At 39.1% G+C, this 19,680-nt stretch overlaps 2 protein-coding genes across 2 annotated transcripts; one reads left to right on the top strand and one right to left on the bottom strand.

Moving 5' to 3' along the window:
* Nucleotides 1–397: 397 nt before the first annotated feature.
* LOC113238090 (exosome complex component RRP46) lies at nt 398–6,550 on the bottom strand. The gene is made up of 5 exons (XM_026474812.1): nt 6,420–6,550; nt 5,271–5,397; nt 4,933–5,041; nt 4,253–4,451; nt 398–1,666 (listed from the first exon to the last, which is right to left on the bottom strand). The coding sequence occupies exons 1-5, from the start codon at nt 6,520–6,522 to the stop codon at nt 1,539–1,541; spliced, it is 666 nt and encodes a 221-aa protein (XP_026330597.1). The 5' UTR covers nt 6,523–6,550; the 3' UTR covers nt 398–1,538.
* A 2,623-nt stretch (nt 6,551–9,173) lies between these two features.
* LOC113238091 (nuclear export mediator factor NEMF homolog) lies at nt 9,174–19,272 on the top strand (the record flags this gene model as incomplete). Its single annotated transcript, XM_026474813.1, has 5 exons — nt 9,174–9,279; nt 10,786–10,957; nt 13,267–13,469; nt 17,766–17,902; nt 19,097–19,272. Coding segments are annotated over exons 1-5 (744 nt in total), but the record flags the coding sequence as incomplete, so codon positions are not given.
* Between the last annotated feature and the right edge of the window lie 408 nt (nt 19,273–19,680).

Genomic DNA, 19,680 nt, shown 5'->3' with positions numbered 1-19,680 from the left:
AAGATTTTATCTATCTATCTAAATATTCTAAAGGCTCACGCACATTATAGCGGGGCGCACTGCACCGCACCATATAACAATAATCTTCCCAAATCACTTTCGTACATTTCGACCCCTCCTACGTAAAGTATCGTATGTCGAAATTGCCAAGTTTACAGGGGAGCGTTTTAAAGTTCTGAATTCACTGAAAGAGTGATCACCATAGATCTTCTAACCGATATCTAGGATTTTATAATACTCTATGTGAGTAATGAATAACATAAAACTGCCGAATAAAACTGAGAAATGCTAAAGTCACGTGTTATGTTAGTTTCAGTGAATTCAGAACTTTAAAACGCTTCCCTGTAAGCTTGGCAATTTCGACATACGATACTTTACGTCGGAGGGGTCGATTTTATGTCTAAAATATAAATATGTTACATATCTATAATATAATGTATAATCACTATGTCTTATCTGTCTGGTCGCGATAAACTCAAACTACAGAACGGATCCTGGTATTGACTACATGGCCTGGGGCGTAGGGTAGCCAAGACTGCAAATCCGCCACTGCATAAAGTATAACTCACTAAGCCGAATTCGAATTTATGGTCATTCATTTTGAGTCCAAGTTTGCAAATTAGAACGCCCTGAAGCACACAATAAACTCTTCCACATAAAAAATAACTACTTAGTAATACTAAAATAGATTTCGAATTGGTCTCAAAATAGAGTATACCCTGTACTGTGAGTACCAGATTCCAGAAGCCGTGACAGCTTAATGGTCTACCTAACCTACCGCCTCTCAAGCAGAAGCCGTGGTTTCGAATCCGGGTTCGCACCTCTGAGTTTCTCCCAATTTATGTGCGAAATTAAATTTGAAATTTACTATAAGCTTTTCGGTGAAGGAAAACATTGTGATGGAACTTGCGCGTCGTAGAAGGTTCACGACCCTCGGAAAACTTGAGAAGTCCCCAGCCCGCATTGGGCCAGCATGTAGGACTATGGCTAATCCCTCGCCTGAGTGAAGAGCCGTGCGCAGCAGTGGAATGTATAAATAAGTTGATGATGAATACATTTATAGGTACAACTCTAGACTGAAAACTCATTGGAAGAACTGGTGGGAGAGAAAATTCTCAGTAGTTCTGTGAAGAAAACTGTCGTATTTACCAACGGAATAAATGGGAAGAAAAGTACCAGTAATTCTGTAAACAGAACTAGTGGGACAGATCATACTCAGTAGTTCTGTGAAAAAAACTGTCTATTTATCAACAACATAAATGGGAAGAAAAGTACCAGTAGTTCCGTCAACCGAACTGTACAACGAACTAGTGGGAGAGATAATTCTCAGTAGTTCTGTGAAGAAAACTGTCTTTGTTAACAGAACAAATGGAACAAAAGTACCAGTAGTTCTGTCAACAGATCTGTACAACAAAACAATGGGAATAATGGAATTAATGAGTGCCAGAGCAAAGAAAATTAGCTCCGAGGCACTTCCTGGAACACCCAGACCAATCAATTTCCCAATTGGTATTAACGGGAATCAAAATAAATTAATGTCATCCAATAATACACGAGTATTTTCTAACAATGTCTCTGTAGAAGGCGAAGATCAGCTCGCTGGCAAGACGACATTGTTCCAGCGCCTCGCGGTACGCCGCCTCGCTGAAACTGCCCTCGGTGAACACTGGAACATTAAATAGTTAACAAATTATTATTATAGAATCTAACTTTTGTCGCCCATCTCTGCCACCTCTGCTGAGGCCGGATGGCTCGCTAGCTCATACTGCGGAAGAGAAGGCGAATCTTTTTGCCTCACTCTTTGCAGAGAGTTCGCGTCTGGATGCCGCAGGGAACCTACCACCTACTTTACCTCAGACTGGCTGCACTATGGCGCCAGTTCGCATACGCCAAAAAGAGGTACTTAGAACTCTGCGAAATCTAGACGTGAATAAAGCTAAGCTAGGCCAGATGGAATTCCAGCGATAGTCCTGCGAAACTGTGCGCCTGAGTTATCTCCTGTTCTCACACGCCTGTACCGCCTCTCACTTGAGACTGGTGTAGGTCCCAGATCGTGGAAGCTTGCAAACGTGCAACCTGTGTCGAAAAAGGGAAGCAGAGCTGACCCTGTCAACTATATACCTATATCATGCAAGGCTATGGAACGCGTACTCAACAACCGTCTCCTGTCGTACCTTGAAGACAACGACCTCCTCAGTGATCGCCAGTACGGATTCCGACGAGGGCGATCTATTGGGGATCTTCTTGTGTATGTCTGTCACATACGGAGCGAGGGTATAGAAAAGCAAGGCGAAGCACTTGCAGTGTCTTTGGACATTTCTAAAGCCTTTGACAGGGTCTGGCACGCAAGCCTTTTAAGTAAGCTTCCCTCTTATGGGCTTCCCACTGACCTTTGTAATTGGATCTCGGATTTCTTGAGTGAACGTTCGATTCGAGTGGTCTTGGAAGGCTACACTTCCGAACATATGGCGATAGATCCGGAGGCCGGAGTTCCTCAGGGTTCCGTACTGTCTACAACTCTCTTTCTGCTGCATATCAATGATATGTTAATTCCAGGTACCTTTGCGTATGCTGATAACAGCACAGTTGTAGATAGGTACTTGACCACTGCAAGGGTCAGTGGAGAGGAAATTCAGTCTTGTCGAGAGTCCATGGTTAGCCGTTTGGATTTGACACTCCAGGCAGTCTCCGATTGGGACGATGCCAATCTTGTCAAATTTAACGCTACCAAAACTCAGGCGTGTCTATTCTCCACAAAACGGAGTGAGCTGACTCCGAGTTTTCGTGACATGTCCATACCGATAGCCGACCGCCTCCAGCTACTTGGAATGGACCTGTCGTCCAATTTGAACTTCGGCAGATACATTGAATCCATGGCCAAAAATGCAGCAAGGAAGCTTGGCATCCTTTCCAGTGTGAGGCGTTACTTTACACCGGGACAGTTGCTTCAGCTGTACCAAGCACAAGTCCGGTTGAGCATGGAGTACTGCTGCCACCTTTGGGATGGCTCTGCTATATATCAACTGGCCACTTTGAATTCAATTGACAATCGTGTCAAGAGGCTTATTGGTGACTCGGAATTAGTGGAGGCGAAGCTGCAAAGCCTTGAACACCGCCGTGAAGTTGCCTGCTTGTCGGTATTTTACAGGATATATCACTACATATATATATTAATTCCGCCTTCCCCTTTTCGTCACCGGGGGACTAGGCGTAGGCTTGGGTTCCACCCCTATGTTGTGGATATTCCAAAGATTCGCACGAAGCGTTACGCTTCCACGTTTACTCATATATGGCGTACGGCTATGGAGTAGAATTCCCTGCCTGCAGACTTGTACCCTGAACGTTATAACTTGGGCCTTTCAAGGCGTGAGTGAATAGGCATTTAGGTGTGCATGCTCCATCGTCGACCTCATCGTCACTTTCCATCAGGTGAGATGGAGGTCAAATGTGCACTTGTATTTTATAGAAAAAAAAAATTTAAGTTAATTGACTCTAACCACATCTCCTTATACCTATTGGGCAAAATAATGCTGCTTCTTAATTAAGTATATTTATATACTATATATAACCTCCTAAGATCCAGGAAACTACCATGGTAGTTTACTTTTTAGTTAGATTGGGTAGTTTACATTTTAATTACATTTTAGTTACAAACAATAAACTTCCCATAGGAAAAGCGCCACATGCCCAATGTGTTACTACATTAAAATACACTAGACTACGGTTTCTTTAGAATTAGAAAAACTGTAAACAAAGAAGCATTGATTGTAAACCTTTTTCATAAAAGTTCACAAGTCCCATACTTTTCCATATTTTTATAAGATCAACTGACGGGACGAACAAGTCAACAAGTCAAGTAAGTTACACACCTGTCCATAACAGTTGCAGTGCCACTTAGAGCTTTAATTCGCAAAGATCTGAGGGGCACTGCCACTGCGCTCGTCACCCTGAGACATAAGTTAACAAGTCCCATGTGCCTGTAATTTCACAAGCACCCTTACCCTTCAAAACCGGAACACAGTAATGCTGACATTACTGCTTGGCGGCAGAAATAGCTAAGGTGGCAGTAGCAATACCCCTAAGAAACTTGCGATTTAAAGCTCTGAATGACACTGCAACTGTTACGGATAGGCGTGTCGCTTACCACCGGGCGCACGACGAAAAAAGAATAAAAAATTACAAAATTCACAAAAAGCTCTACTGCCACAAAAAGGTCGGTCCATAGTAATGTGAAATTAAAAATGTTTCTTACCTGTAACAAGGCTTTTTTCTCGACTCTCAAAGACGAAGTTCATAACAGCTCTGGCCTTCTCTATCTCCTCATGACTGGGATCCAGGACGATATTACCACTGACGTCAATGGCGCACATGGTAGCGGCAAATACATGATGCATCGCGATGCCGGAGTTGAGGAGAGCCAGGCAGACGCTGTTCACGCAGCAGCAGAGTAGCTTAAGCACAAAGGTAGACAAAAATGAATACAGACTACTACTAAGATAACTATTCTTATACTGGATAATTTCCTTATTTCTTTTAATTCAGCCACAAGTAATCGAGATTAAGATGTCTATCCATAACAGTTGTGATGCCACTCAGAGCTTTAAATCATAAAGATCTTAGGGGCACTGCTACACTGAGACTGGACTTTTCAACTTATAGTCCCATGTGCCAGTAATTACACCAGCACCCTTACCTTTTGAAACCGGAACACAGTAATGGTAACATAACTGCTTGGCGGCAGAAATAGGTAAGGTGGCAGTACTTCCCTAGACGAACTCTTTCACAAGGAGCTTTTGGTGCGAATGTTCCGTTATGAGATTTTTAATTGTGAGAAATTTGAAAGGAAATAGTAATGTTAAACTTGTTGTGTTATTGTAATGCCGATTACGACATGTCAGTTAAAAGCAAACAATGAAATAAAGAAATACCAACTCCTCCATAGTCCTCAAGCTCCTGTACCGTAATGGTGATTCCTGAACGAGGATACAAGCTGCCTAGTACTGCAGTCTCACAAGTTTGTTTGATTACATTCTCTTTATACCTGAAATCGGTAATTATACAAAATTTTCAACTAACGGCGGCAGAGCTGAATCTCAAATAACATTTTGCACAAAAATTCCAAAAACTCGCCCAGATTTAAACCCCGAACTCTCTGCTTGAGGGGCAGTAGGCCAAACCATAGTGGCTACCATGGCTATATCATCTACAATTCTGTCCGTGTGTATTATCTATAGTTGTATTAGTAGTAACTTTTGTTAATTCTTATTTACCTATCTGCAACACAGGGTTTCCCACCTTTACTGCTAAATAACACCTCTAATGTAGATTTCTCAATACTTTGGCTCTGCATTTTGATGTCCAGAGGACCATTTACACATGCTAATGCCACTGTAGTTCCTGCAAATATAAAAAGGTAGACGATGAGGTCTCTCTTTGGCGAAGGCCAAAGTCATAGGTCAAAGATAGCCTGTGCCCAGCAGTGGGTGAACTGTGGCTGTAGATGATGATGATTACACCAACTACCTGGTCTTATCAACTACCTGGCATTCATCCGAAACAATTACTGTCAAATAGTTATACTAAACCAAATTAAAAAATGCATGATTGGAATGAAGCTACATAATTGACATCAGTGTTGCCAGATTAGGCAATTTTTCACCATTTAGGCTACTTCGAGAGGTTGCGCAGCAACTAAAAAAGTTATTGGCCTCTCGGTGATATTTAGGCTATGTTTTTGAAATAGGAAATGGTGATTTTAGGCTACTTAATAAAATGTCTGGGGAATTACAAATTTGATTGGGGATTGTGTGGGGAATGAAGTTGTAAAATTCTCATTTATTTGGGGGTTTGAATATTTCTATGTATGGGGAATTGGGGAAATAAGAGAGTTCATATTCCCCAATGTGTCCGGCAGCAAGCAGAATTGTAGAATTGTTTTCCTTGATTTTTAGGAATTTTATGGCTTGGGCGAATATCGTCTACTTAACGCACATAAATTGGCGAATTAACTTCGCAAAAGTCTGGCAACACTGCTTGACAATTACCTTTTAATTCGGTTTGGTCGACTATTATTTATTTGATGTGTATGTAGACCCCCTGGGTTAAAAAATTTACTTGGAGACTCAGCCCAGATACAATTAGGAACTTAAATTACAATTAGAAAAAAAGTGCGTTTCCTAAATTGGTCCTATCCTCCTCTAAGATCATATCAAACGTGTGAGAACCTCAACAGGCGCCCATAATGCAAACCGAGCTGGACATCAAAAAAAATTATGTCAATAAAATGTATAATTTTTAAAGCAAATTAAACTTTGTTTTATTTCTCTACATACCTACAATAAAGTCATTAAGACGAAATCTGGTCGAAGTTTAAAATTATTTAGAGGTAAAAATCAGTTCGAAATTGTCGTAAATCTTACCCTGTGATAGGATAGCAGATCCGTCCGATTTAGTAAGGTAATTTAACTCGCACTTCATGGGCTTCAGTTTAAAGTCCTTCATAGTAACGTCTTCAACACCCATTTTAGTGTAATTACCTCAAAACTGCGTATTTATTTGAATTTTTCGAAAAAGCGTGCACATGTACGATACCAAAGAAATCAAAACAAAAATGACAACAAGCGCTTTTTTTATATGCAATATGTGACAGTTTACTATACGAAACAGAGATGAAAGATAGCAAAATCACAGGCAGTGTTGCCAGATGGTTGCTTCCCATTTCTTACTTTTTACTACACAAGTATAACTTTTATCTCTCGCGCATTTCTGTTATTTGTACGAACACTGACATTTTTTTAAATTGAACTTTATATGTTAATAGCATACGGTGGATTTTCAATGAACGAATTCTGACAATATATTGCTATTTGTGCATTAGGTGGCGATGAACGCAAGCGTAATATCAAAATGGAATCTGATATTACGATGTAAAACATGATTTTACTTGTGCATAGATATCTATTTCGTAGATAGATTTTCATTCAAGTCTATATTATAACCATACAAACTAATGGCGCAATTACACTGGGCCATCTGCCAACCTACGACAGACTGCTTCGCCTGCCGAAAGCGATGCAGTCGACTCACCATATACACCAGTCGTCTGCCGCCTTCGGCGCCTACTACCGGCGACTACTTCGCCTTACCGAGACGACGCACCCACTCGCTTCGGCCGACTTCGTCTACATACTACCGTCGTCAGACGACTCACTATTTATACCTGGTAGCAGGCCACCTTCTGCGGACAAGTGTCGGCCGCCGATTTGGTGTTAATACGCCGTAATATTTTTCACATCACAGCGTTCACAATGCAATTTGAACTTGATACTTAACTTCAACGTCATCAGGTTATTACATTCCACTGCTGGATATTAACCAAAGGCTGCCAGCAGCCTTTGGTTACTTTGGTCTCAAGTAAACTGCGTGCCGCTTATAATACGAACGCTCTAAGAACAGTCCAGTCTCAAAAATAAAAAGCTCAGATCAAGTAAATCATAATTTTTCAGGGTAACCAACTGTGATTATGACACGACAAAAATTATGGAATTTTCTAGTTACAGTATTTGCAAGTTTTAGTTTATTTGAATTACGTTTTGACTTTCTTAATTGATCTCAGGCTATCGCGCTAAATTGATAGAGACATTGTTTTCTTCTACAATGTTACATAAAATGATACTGAATTAAGTACAGCGTTGGTCAAAATTTAATTATTCAAGCAATTAAAGGTTGACAATTAATTAATACAGCAATTCACAAATAATTAATTGTTAATCGCTGTTCTCGTCACTAACAATTAATCAATTGTTAATCGCGTATATCTTCAATTAACAATTAATCAATTGTCAATCTTTACAATATTTTTGATTAGCAATTAACTATTAAAACTGACCATTATGATAAATTTATAGGGTATATAAAACTATTGAAATAAATATGTATGTATTGTATGTACCAAGTAAAAGACTAATATCATCACTGTCTCCGTAGTCGAATATAGCATGGGCAATATAGTATTTGGAGGTGCTCTCGTAACGAATATGGCACTCATTTCTAAATCCAAGATGGCGAGCACAACTTTTCAAATAATGGCAAGTTGGGTATCGTTTTCAAGGTATTCGAAGGTGCTCATTACGAATATAGCATTTATCTCTAAATCCAAGATGGCTGACACGACTTTTCAAGTAAATACTATACGGGTACCTATCATTTTCGAGGTATTTGGTATATACCCAACTTGCCATTATTTGAAAAATCGTGCCCGCCATCTTGGATATAGAAATAAATGCTATTATCGTAATGAGCTGGGGGTGCTAATACCTCGAAAATGATACCCAACTTGCCATTATTTGAATATTTGAAACTTGGATTTAGAAATGAGTACCATATTCGTAATAACATTGTTATTCGGTAGTTTCGGTTTTAATTGTTTCGGACAATTAAAAAAAATTAGTTGCAATTGATTTAATTGTATATTTTTAATTCAATTGAATATCCGATTGAAATTTAATTGATTAACGCCTAACACTGCTAAAGTATTTAAACATAATTATTTTATATTTTAATGCTGTTTTCATGAATAAAAAAACATAGTAAAATGTTTTTAAGATGAAAATGGCATCTCAATGAACATAACATTTCAAAAGAATGTGGGTTACACCACGTTTGTTAAACATTTTGAGTCACACAAGCGCATAATTTTGAAACGTCACGTCAAGAAAGTGTCATCAACGGTACCATTTTCACAAAGTAGTTGTTCCACAAGTAGCAATGAGATAACAAACTTAGGGTCGTATTCTAGAACTCTACTCAACGCTCAAGTCAGGATTGCCCTGGCAACACAAGCACTGGAAATACGACCCTAATGGCAGGGACTTGAGTATGATTTCGAGTGCTGTAAACCATTATTTGTAGGGTCGTATTTCCAGTGCTTGTGTTTCGAGTGCAATCCTGACTTGAGCATTGAGTAGAGTTCTAGAATACGACCCTTACTGACAAGTTGTGACGCTGTTCTTGTCTTTCTCTTAGGAAATAAAGAGATGGAACCATTCCAGATGTGAATAGATACATTAGTCAAGGAGAAGTAGTCAAATAGTACCACTTCACTACGTGTTCATTGATTCATTTTCAATTTTCAATGTATTGTGAAATATTTAAAAATCGTGTTGTTGGTAAAAGAACTTGATATCTGTTTTGCGAAACCAATTGAATAAGTGAAACAGCCAAAATGAAGACGCGATTCAATACATACGATATAATGTGTATGGTGACGGAGTTGCAAAGGTATTATAAAATTATAATAATGCCTATTTTGATAACCTGGAAATACCAGAAATAGCAAAAAAAATGTGGTGTTGTAATTATTTTCACTGATGATCGAGAGTAACAAATACGTCCATCTTTTTCCTTATTTTTTTTTTCAATTTGATGATGCAGACAAAACAAGTATTTACTTACACCTTTTGTAATGTTGTCTGATTTAGGATATTTCAAGACGTACAATACCCGTGCCTGGCAGTATAACGTATTTATGTATGTAATCTGTTCAAACCATGCCATCAAGTATATAATCAGAAATAGAGACGAAATAAGGGCCATATATTCCTGGTAACACATTAGCAATACAGCTCTTATAAATATCAATTCTCGTTTGCACTGAAATATAGACAGGCCAACTACTGACCTGTGTGTATGTCTCCGTATATTCCAAAAAATATTCTGTATTTATTGTATTAAAGATAATATCTCTAACAATAACGTGCTGTTCTATTTGGTGGTGTAGGAAAAACAACAAAATATCTAATTACAAAACAAACAGAATCACATTTCATAGGTAATTAAATATTAAATATATAATTTTGCAATTTTCATCCATTATAGCAAAGCTCAAGTTAACTGGTAGATTTGAAGTGAAACAGTTGACGACACCCATTGACGAACTCGGGCTAGCCAATTAACGCACACACACTCGACATTATTTCAACAAATTAAATGACAATTCGTCTCTATTTCTGGTTATATACTCAATGACCTATGCATATATAGTATTTTTTTTCAAGCAGGCTAGAAAAAACTACATAATGCATAAAATAATGATAGAAAAGCCTATTACAACTTACACTGGCGCAGAGTCGAAGCGTCGCTCGCATTCGTGCGCCCGGATCACAGTGTGGTCGGCGTATAACGCCTCACTGCGCTCAAGTAACGCGCGTCGACAGCAGCTCAACTGCAACCAAGCATCGACTCCATATTTACATAACACAAATTTGTACCTTAATAGTTGGACAATAGAGATGAATATGCTATAGGCGAAATACATGACACGTCGCGACGCTTCGACTCTGCGCCAGTGTGAGTCGAGCCAATTGTCAATCATACAGTGAAGGAACATATTTTAGATAAACACATCATCTGTTTTATAATCATTTAATATTGTATGAAATTGTGGTGAAACATGTTTATATATGTGTATATTTATAATATAAATAATTTGTTGTCTTTAAAACCAGATCACCTGTATAATACTAGTTTAATTTTTTCTCTTCTTTATAATAAATGCATGCTGGGCCACAAATTCACCTGATATTAAATGACGAGACAGTTAATGGTACGTAAACTAATGTTGTAAAGCATTTGCAATTGTTACACATAGAAAATTAAATGACATTTTCAGGTCTAAAAAAAATATACGTAACATTTGTTTTTTCAAACAAACCAAAATTTCTGGTCCCATGCTTTCATATTTGTACATATGCATTGTTGACTTTTATATATTTTTAAACTTTTCAGTCTAATAGGCATGCGCGTGAACCAAGTGTATGACATTGACAACCGCACATACGTGATTCGACTGCAACGTTCAGAGGAGAAAAGTGTGTTGCTGCTGGAGTCTGGCAACCGGTTCCACACCACGCAATTTGAGTGGCCTAAGAATATGGCTCCTTCTGGATTTACTATGAAGGTTTGCCAAATAATAAAATTATGTGCAAAGTAGAAAAATAAAGTAGGTTATACATTAGATAGTTGACTATTAGGAAGTAGACCTGTATTAAAGATCTCTAAGCTTCCACCCATAATTAGTCCGTAAAAACCTAACACATTTTATTTGACAATTTTGTTTGTAAAATTCACAGCTAGCGTTTGTCCTATTGTAGTTCATGAATCTTGTGCTATTCCATCACACAATTCATACACCTTTCCTATAATCTTTTTGTTACATTTCCTCCGGCCTCTTCAATAAAACTCTCGTAATCCTCCTATTTATTGAAACTTATGATTTTAAGTGGACTGTATACGCTTTTATGAAACTATGATGACTCACAATCTTGAATCTTATTTGAACACTACCGGTAATCATGTAAGTCGAAGTAATGAACAAATAAGTTGGTAATGCATGCTAATCTTATTAGAATTAGAATCTTATATAAATGTTGATACGGTGTCTCCCACACCGTAACGGCCGTATTAAAGCGCCGCGGTCTCAACCAGCCAATCAGAGCCGTCGAATTATTCACTCGTATTCGTTCTGACCGGCCGGGGCGGTCTCGGCCGTCCGTAACACTTTCTCCGATTTAAAGCTATTTTAATTTATATTTATCATCTTCCCTAGTAAAACACGTGTGTAGGTGTAAAAATCATTTGTAATTAGATATTTGAAGCGTACATTTTCGAAACCCGCCAACTTCTCACGAAACCATTATTCAGTGGAACAATGAGTTTGCTGCTCTTTGTATAGGGTACTATACAGAGAACTATGTTTTATCGAAACTGTCAGACCGAAATTTATTTTTTAATGACAATTTAATCTAAGTGATACTCACCCATTTTAACCAACTTACGTAAATAAATCTCATTTACCCCTAATACCCCCTGTAACCCCTATGGATAGATCTATCGGTGTAAGACACAGCCTTGAACCGTGTCATCTCGCAGTGACAGACAAGAACCTCACGCAGGTGTTTTAGCCCCTTGCCACCATCAAATTTTTTTTTGTTTTTTTTTTGTCAAGCAATTGGTCTTATGTGAGGCCATAAGCAGTTATTTTTTTATGTTGGGTTGCCTCATCGACTATATATGCGGAAAACTATTCAGCTCAGTTGAATCCCAACTCTCACTCCTCACGGAAGAATAGCATAAGTGGAGTTACGTCAAACATGTTTATTGCTCCATTAGATACAGAAAAATATAACCCACATCCTCTCCAATTCTTGTAAATCTATGGACTAATATTGTATATAGAGTTATATTTTTCTGTATCTAATGGAGTAATAAACGCTTTAGACGTAACTCCACTTATGCCACACAATGGCTATTCTTTCTTTATAGGACTTAGCCTAGTTATTGCCTACAATTGCTCTTGAAAATGTCCTTGAAATGCCTACATTTCAAGATATTCGTCGATCTCATGTATTTTAGTGAGCCATGGAGTATTTGTAATAGAATTAAGAACAATGTTTCGGTATCGATGCGGAATCACAATGTTTGACTGACTAGCAGTTTCCCAAGGTCAATACCGTAGGTTCAAATTAGTCTCAGAACTGCCTTGTAGATATAATTATTAATACAAAGATCGAACACTCAGAAAAAAATCCTTCGATTCGGCCGGATTCGAACCGACGTCTTCTAGCATACCGTGCCAGACGCTATACTCACTAAGCCACGGAACGAACCAGCGGACCTCACGAATTTTTCTGTGCTTGAGTCGTATCTTTGTATTTGGTTTTTCAACGACTTTTTAACCGTAGCGCCATCTATGATACTTCGTCACCTAGTTTGATACCTTTACAGCTACCAGCCCTGGCTAGAGATGTCGGTATTCATTTGTATTATAATTTTTATTGAATTGGTATTCAATTATTTTTATGTGAAATTACTCCACTAGTTTGTTATAATCATTAATACAAATACCGAACACTAATAAAAAAATTTCTTCGATCCGGCCTGATGCCTTGTAGATAGTTAGTTTATTTTCTAGAGATACTCTAGACCTTAGGTTCCCAAACGTTTTGGCCGTCATAAGCAAGATTAAAAAATTTGTACGTCCACCAACACAAAAATAACTAAAAGCACGATTAAAAACAGTTTTATATTAACTTGACACAAAAAATCTCAAGGAAAAAATATGTAGTGTAGTTTGCACAGCCCAATTGCGTCTGAGGCCCCTACCACCCGGCTAGGACTCTTTAGCGCCCACTTTGGGAAACTATGCTCTAGACCTTGTACCCAGCGACCATCTAAATAATAAAACTGTATAATCATCTTGTATTCTAGCTCCGAAAACACTTGAAAAACAAGCGTCTAGAGAAGCTCTCTCAGCTGGGTATTGACAGAATCATAGATCTGCAATTCGGCAGCGGGGAGGCAGCATACCACGTCATATTGGAATTATATGACCGAGGCAACATTGTGCTGACTGACTGCAACTGGACCATTTTGAATGTTCTCAGACCGCATGTAGAGGGGGATAAAATAAGGTTAGTTATGACATAATTACAGTTAATAAAACTAATAAAGGTAATGACAAATTGTGAACGCTTGCTTTCTATGTAGGAGAGCGTGGGTTGATTATCACCGGGGCTTGTAATAGTAACGCTGAATGTTTTTTAATCATCGTGTAATGATGAAACAAAACAGCATGATGAAGCCTACAGAATATTCACATGAGCATGCAGGAAATCACAAAACTATATACATAGGGCGCACTATATGTTTTCGGAACTGGCCACTTACATAAACAATATTTAAAAAGTAATTACAACATTTGAAAATGGAACTCTTTGGCTGTAGAATACAGTTTGTTTCATCTGACTGTCACTTGTTTTTACATTGTAGAAATTGGTTGTTTACGTCACCATGGATTTAACTTGTGAAAATTTTCGTAGTATGGATTTTCTACGACTTCAAATGTAGTTTAACAGCTCAGCTGAGCTTCGCTCGGCTTCAAACTGCTTTTGGCGATGAAACACCATGCAAGACGACTATTTATAGCTGGTTTGCAGAATTCAAACGCGGTCGTGTGAATCTCAGTGACGAATTTCGTGATGGTCGCCCGTCCACTGCTGTGAACAACAAAAACATCGATACTGTGCGCCGTATGATAAAAACAGGCAGGCATGTGACATACCATGAGATTCAGGCATCTTTAGGCATAGGCATGAGCCAAATACAATCAATACTACACAAACATTTGGGTGTGAAAAGGCTGTGCTCTCGGTGGATCCCACACAATTTGACTGAGACTGAAAAAACGGAACGCGTCAGATTCAACGAAGAGGCGTCAAATTTGGTGAGGGACAAAATAACAGGTGACGAAACATGGATTTATAGTTAGGATCCCAAAACAAAGCAGCAATCGAGCGTATGGGAGTTTCGAGATGAGCCGGAACCAACCCAAGTGGCGAGCGTGCAAAGCTCTAAGCGGATGATTGCTTCTTTTTTTTAATAAAACTGGACACGTGGCTACTGTTGCTTTGGAGAATCGTTGTACCGTGAATAGTGATTGGTACACGACCATTCGTTTGCCGGAAATTATTGACCAACTCCGTAAAAATAACCGTAAACGCCGTATCATCTTGCACCGCGATAATACCAGTTCTCATACGGCCAGACAAATTTTGCCGATTGCAGCGTACACGTACGAAGTCCAAACTCTCGGATGAGACTTTTCGGCTAATGACTAAACGACGAGAAAACACTCGGGCCACTTCGTCAGAGCGGTCAGACCTTAACAAGAAGATTGCGAAGATGATACGGCGCGACCTTCGGAGCTACAGTACACGTCTCATTGAGAAGGCAATAGTACGAAACCGAGGGTCCAAAGTGTTCACTCAGCAGCTTGGAATGAGCGACCTGACGAATAACGTCGAAGCCGGAGATGCTCGTCGAGATAGAAAACTTCTATGGCCGGTTATACGGTGCACACGTTCGTCGTACCCTACACGACAACCACGATCCCAGAGCCGCCCTGATGCGCCACAATACCGACGGCCTACCAAATATCGGCCAAGACGAGATCATATTGGATCTAAAACAGCTCAAAAATGGAAAGCCCCTGGTGAAGACGGAGTTACTTCAGAACTTCTGAAGTCCGGAGGAGTTCCAGTCATCAAGGAACTACATAACCTGTTTAACTCCATCATTCAATGTGGGAGAACTCCTAAAACGTGGAATAGGAGTATTGTAGTTCTCTTTTTCAAGAAAGGAGACAAATATTTACTTAAAAACTACAGACCCATCTCACTCCTGATTCACGTATATAAGCTGTTTTCTAGAGTCATTACGAATCGTTTCAGCCACCGGAGCAGGCCGGGTTTCGACGGGGATACAGCACCGTAGACCACATACACACAGTAAGGCCGATTATACAGAAGTAAGAAGAGTACAATCGGCCCTTGCGTCTACCCTTTGTGGACTAAGAGAAGTCTTTTGATTCCGTCGAAACCTGGGCTGTCTTGGAATCCTTGCAGCAATGCCAAGTGGACTATCGTTACATCGAAGTGCTGAGATGTTAACGCCGCCATGTACAGGACCAGCAGTCTAAACCCATCCAATTACGCCGAGGAGTGAGACAGGGGGATGTCATATCCCCGAAACTGTTCACAGCCGCGCTGGAGGATATGTTTAAAACGCTGGACTGGAAAATTATGGGCATTAACATAAACGGCGAGTACATCTCACACTTGCGATTTGCAGATGACATAGTCCTAATGGTGAAGTCGCTGGAGGAACTACAGCAGATGCTGGACGGCCTAGCGTACGCCTCGCGACGTATTGGTCTCGACATGAACTTTGACAAGACCAAAGTCATGATCAATGATCATATTGACCCGAGACCCATTCTCGTAAATGGCACCTACTTGAAGTTGTTTCCGAATACACTTACCTCGGGCAGATTCTGCAGTTAGGTAGAAACAGTTTCGAGAAGAAAGGCAGGAGGAGGATTTAGCTTGGATGGGCAGCGTTTGGGAAGCTACATCGAGTCTTCTCGTCACCTGTACCACAAAATCTGAAAACAAAGGTTTTCAACCAGTGCGTCCTGCCTGTTATTATTTACGGAGCCGAGACATGGACACTCACGATATGGCTAGTCCACCAATTTAAAATCGCTCAGCGAGCTATGGAACGGGCTGCTCGGAGTTTCTCTGAAGGATAAAATTCGTAATGAGGTTATCCGACAGAGAACTAAGGTCACCAACATAGCTCGTGCAATAAGCAAACTGAAGTGGTAATGGGCTGGCCATATCTGTCGAAGAACCGATACTCTATGGGGAAAACGAGTTCTAGAGTGGAGACCGCGACTCGGCAAACGTAGTGTAGGACGCCCTCCAGCCAGGTGGAGTGACGACCTACAAAAGGTTGCTGGCGGGAAATGGATGCGACAAGTTGAGGACCGGGCGAAATGGCGCTCACTGGGGGAGCCCTATGTCCAGCACTGGACTGCAATTGGCTGACGTTGATGATTACACGGCCAGACAGACAAATGAATTTTTGAAGGTGAACAACGTTGACCTTATGAGCCGTCATGCGTACAGTCCCGACCTTGGGACTTTTATTTATTTCCAAAAATTAAGAACCAGTCAACGATTTTCATCACGTGAAGAAGCTTTCGAAGAGTATGAAAAATATGTTTCAGAGATTGTCACGAAGGAGTAGCATAAATGTTTTTAAAATTGGTTCAATCGTATGAAAAAAAAAAAGTGCATTAATGCTAACGGAGAATATTTTGAGAAACAAAAATTAATTTCTGACCATTTATAGTATTTTTTTCTTATTCATTTCGGAAACTTATAGTACGCCTCGCGTACACATAGATGAGGATACCCTAAACCACTGAATAATAAATACAGTAGAAGTGCTTAGCGTCCGCCATTTTCGCTTTGTACGTTTGGTCGTGTCAGTTATTTCGTAAAAAAAAACCTCGAAAATCGTGTAAAAATGCCTTATTCTGCTACTTCGGAGTGCAAAAATGATGCTCGCACCTGTAATATTATTCATGATGATGTTTCATGTCATCGTCAAGCCTTATTTCATACACTTTTAACAAATTTTAAATTTTCTGTTTATCGTAATTTTTTGTTACAAGAAGAGAAGAGAAGTTTTATACCGCTTCAATATAATCGCTTCTTTTTTGGAGAACTAAGTAAACATCTCGAATTCATCGTCGTTCAACTATTGATCGCTAGATGGCAGCACATTAATTGAATTGCAGCATGACATCAAAACGTCGTAACAATATAACAACAATAATAAATGAAACTATTTTTCCGGATTTAAATCGCGTATATTTGTTTTTTCAAAGAAACCGACGTTTCGGGCCCTTTACAGGTCCCATGGCAGTCAACCGTGACCATGTCGTCAACAAATATACGCGGTTTAAATCCGGAAAAATAGTTTCATTTCCTATGTGTAAGAATCGCGAAAACCTAAGAACTCGATACAACAATAATAAGTTTAAATTATAATAACAGACCAGAATTTGCCACATCTTTTTAAATTTAAACTACGACCAATCACTATCATGATTTCATAGGGTGTTTAACATATAATGTGTGTTTTGGCGACAGCGGTTTTGATAGTAATGTTTTTTTTTCTTCCGCGCCCTAAACCATCTCGTTAAAAGGAGCTCTAGCTAGCAGGATGTAAATGGACTTATGATGACTACAATCAATTTTTTTTATTCATGATATTTTACTGCCACGAATTTCATATATTTTATGCGAAAATACTCCTCTAGTTTGTTATTATTTTGTTTGCTAACTGTCTCCTTTCAGATTTGCAGTGAAAGAAAAGTATCCTCTGGACCGGGCGAAGACAAGTCACGAGCCGCCTGGCGCTGAAGCCCTCAAGGAAATCTTTGCCAATAGCAAGCCCGGGGACAATCTTAAGAAAATACTTAATCCTAAGTTGGGTAAGAGTTATCCCTTTTCTTTCTTATGATAAACGAAAGAGAGATCCGAGAGTAAATTGCGTAAGACGATAACGGGGTCCACAAAAGCGTATCCCATTTAAGCAGGTCATAATGAAAATGTTGACCTGTGCACTGACAATAATACTTTCTTATAATAGACATGGAAATTACCTACGAAGTAAATATTTCACAACAAACAAGTTATGGAGTTATATTTGTCACGTTTTTTATAAAGTTTCTCACTCTACATCTAATGTTATGACTGTGTCAGCTGTAAAAAAACACATTTAACGATGATGAATGTGAAAAAAAAAATTATAAAAAGCCACGGGGCAAACAGAAAGTTTGGGAACCTCTGATTTTGCGAAAGGAAGTGATATAGGTGATCCCGCTATTAATGTTAAGCCAATATACAAAATTTTTTGCAGGCCAATTACATGCACTTGGCACTTGTAAATTTGTGTCTCAGGGTGTCGAACACAGTAGCAGTGCCCCTCAGATCTATGTGATTTAAAGCTTTGAGTGGTACTGCAACTGTTGTGGACAGGCGTGTCGCTTACCATCAGGCGCACGACTTGTTCGTCCCGTCACTTAGATAGATAGATAGATATACACTTTATTGCTCACACACAAGAACAAGAATAGTACATAAACAACTTAAAACTAATGTGGGCATTGGCGGTCTTATCGCTAAGAGCGATCTCTTCCAGACAACCTTGGATTTAGAGGAAAGCTAATCGGAGCGGGGACGTAGTGTGCCAATTTTACAAATATAAAAAAGAAAAAAGAAAAAAAAAATTGTATAAAAAAAAATACAAAATAAAAATAAATAAATAAAGACACATAGTAATTTATAAAATATTTAAAAAATAATGATATATTATACGTACGTAGATATACGAGTATGTATTTATAAACCTAAATAAACTTATACTTATTAATAACTTATACTTACTAATACACACGTTGTATACTAGGACTGTGATAAAAGATATTTACGCAATCCGGTTTTGAAAATAGGTAGCGACTTAGATTTTAATTTTTTTTTAATTCAAAGAATGCCCTGGTGAATGAACGCTTTCTGCTGTTTGGAATTCATGTAACGGCGTACACCTATGACTTTTCATTTAAAAAGTATATGTATGTGAAACTTAATGACTTTTCTCCCGTCTCATAGTTAATTTTTGTCCACAGAATATGGTTCATCGGTAATCGACCACGTGCTCCTTGAAAACGGCCTGACAGGCAACATGAAAATCAGTGCGGACCCTCTTAAAGGCTTTCACGTCGATACACATATGGAGAAACTGATGGCAGCGTTGCAACTGGCTGAGAAGATGCTCGAAGATGCCAAGAAGCAGATTGCTAAGGTTAGTTCACTTGTTTCGCCATTGCCTAGTTTCTCAATTATTTTACCTAACGCTGTAATTTGTCTTTTTAATTTATTATTTCATTACGTAGAAATAATAAACATCGAAAGTAATATATAAAGTGTGGTTAAGTTGCTGCCTCAATGGCTGAATGGCTACCGTGCGGGTCTGCCACGCAGAGATCTCGGGTTCGATTCCCGGGCCGGAAGAAAATTAATTATTTGTATGCCCTACATTTATTTGTCTCATGAGTTTGAGCATGCACACCTAAATAATGCCTGTTCACTCTCGTCTTGATTCTTCTGATTCGTGGCTGTTTTTCTGTGTGTCCATGGCACCTGCGATACAGGATTTCCCTAGTACGGGGCACGAGTGTGTGCGTTATTATTATATTATTAAATATACATA

The sequence above is a fragment of the Hyposmocoma kahamanoa genome, unplaced genomic scaffold (assembly GCF_003589595.1).
Source record: "Hyposmocoma kahamanoa isolate Upper Pololo Valley unplaced genomic scaffold, ASM358959v1 94724, whole genome shotgun sequence".
Classification (NCBI taxonomy): Eukaryota; Metazoa; Arthropoda; class Insecta; order Lepidoptera; family Cosmopterigidae; genus Hyposmocoma; species Hyposmocoma kahamanoa.
Note: the sequence above shows the minus strand (reverse complement) of the source record. Positions and strands in the feature narration are given on the sequence as shown.

Excerpts from the sequence above, each read along its gene's own strand:
- LOC113238090 (XM_026474812.1), bottom strand. The coding sequence starts at position 6,522 with ATGGGTGTTGAAGACGTTACTATGAAGGACTTTAAACTGAAGCCCATG. Across the intron at positions 5,042-5,270 it reads AAACCCTGTGTTGCAGATAG|GTATAAAGAGAATGTAATCA; the intron begins GTAAATAAGAAT and ends TACCGATTTCAG. Across the intron at positions 4,452-4,932 it reads AGCTTGAGGACTATGGAGGA|CTACTCTGCTGCTGCGTGAA; the intron begins GTTGGTATTTCT and ends TTTGTGCTTAAG.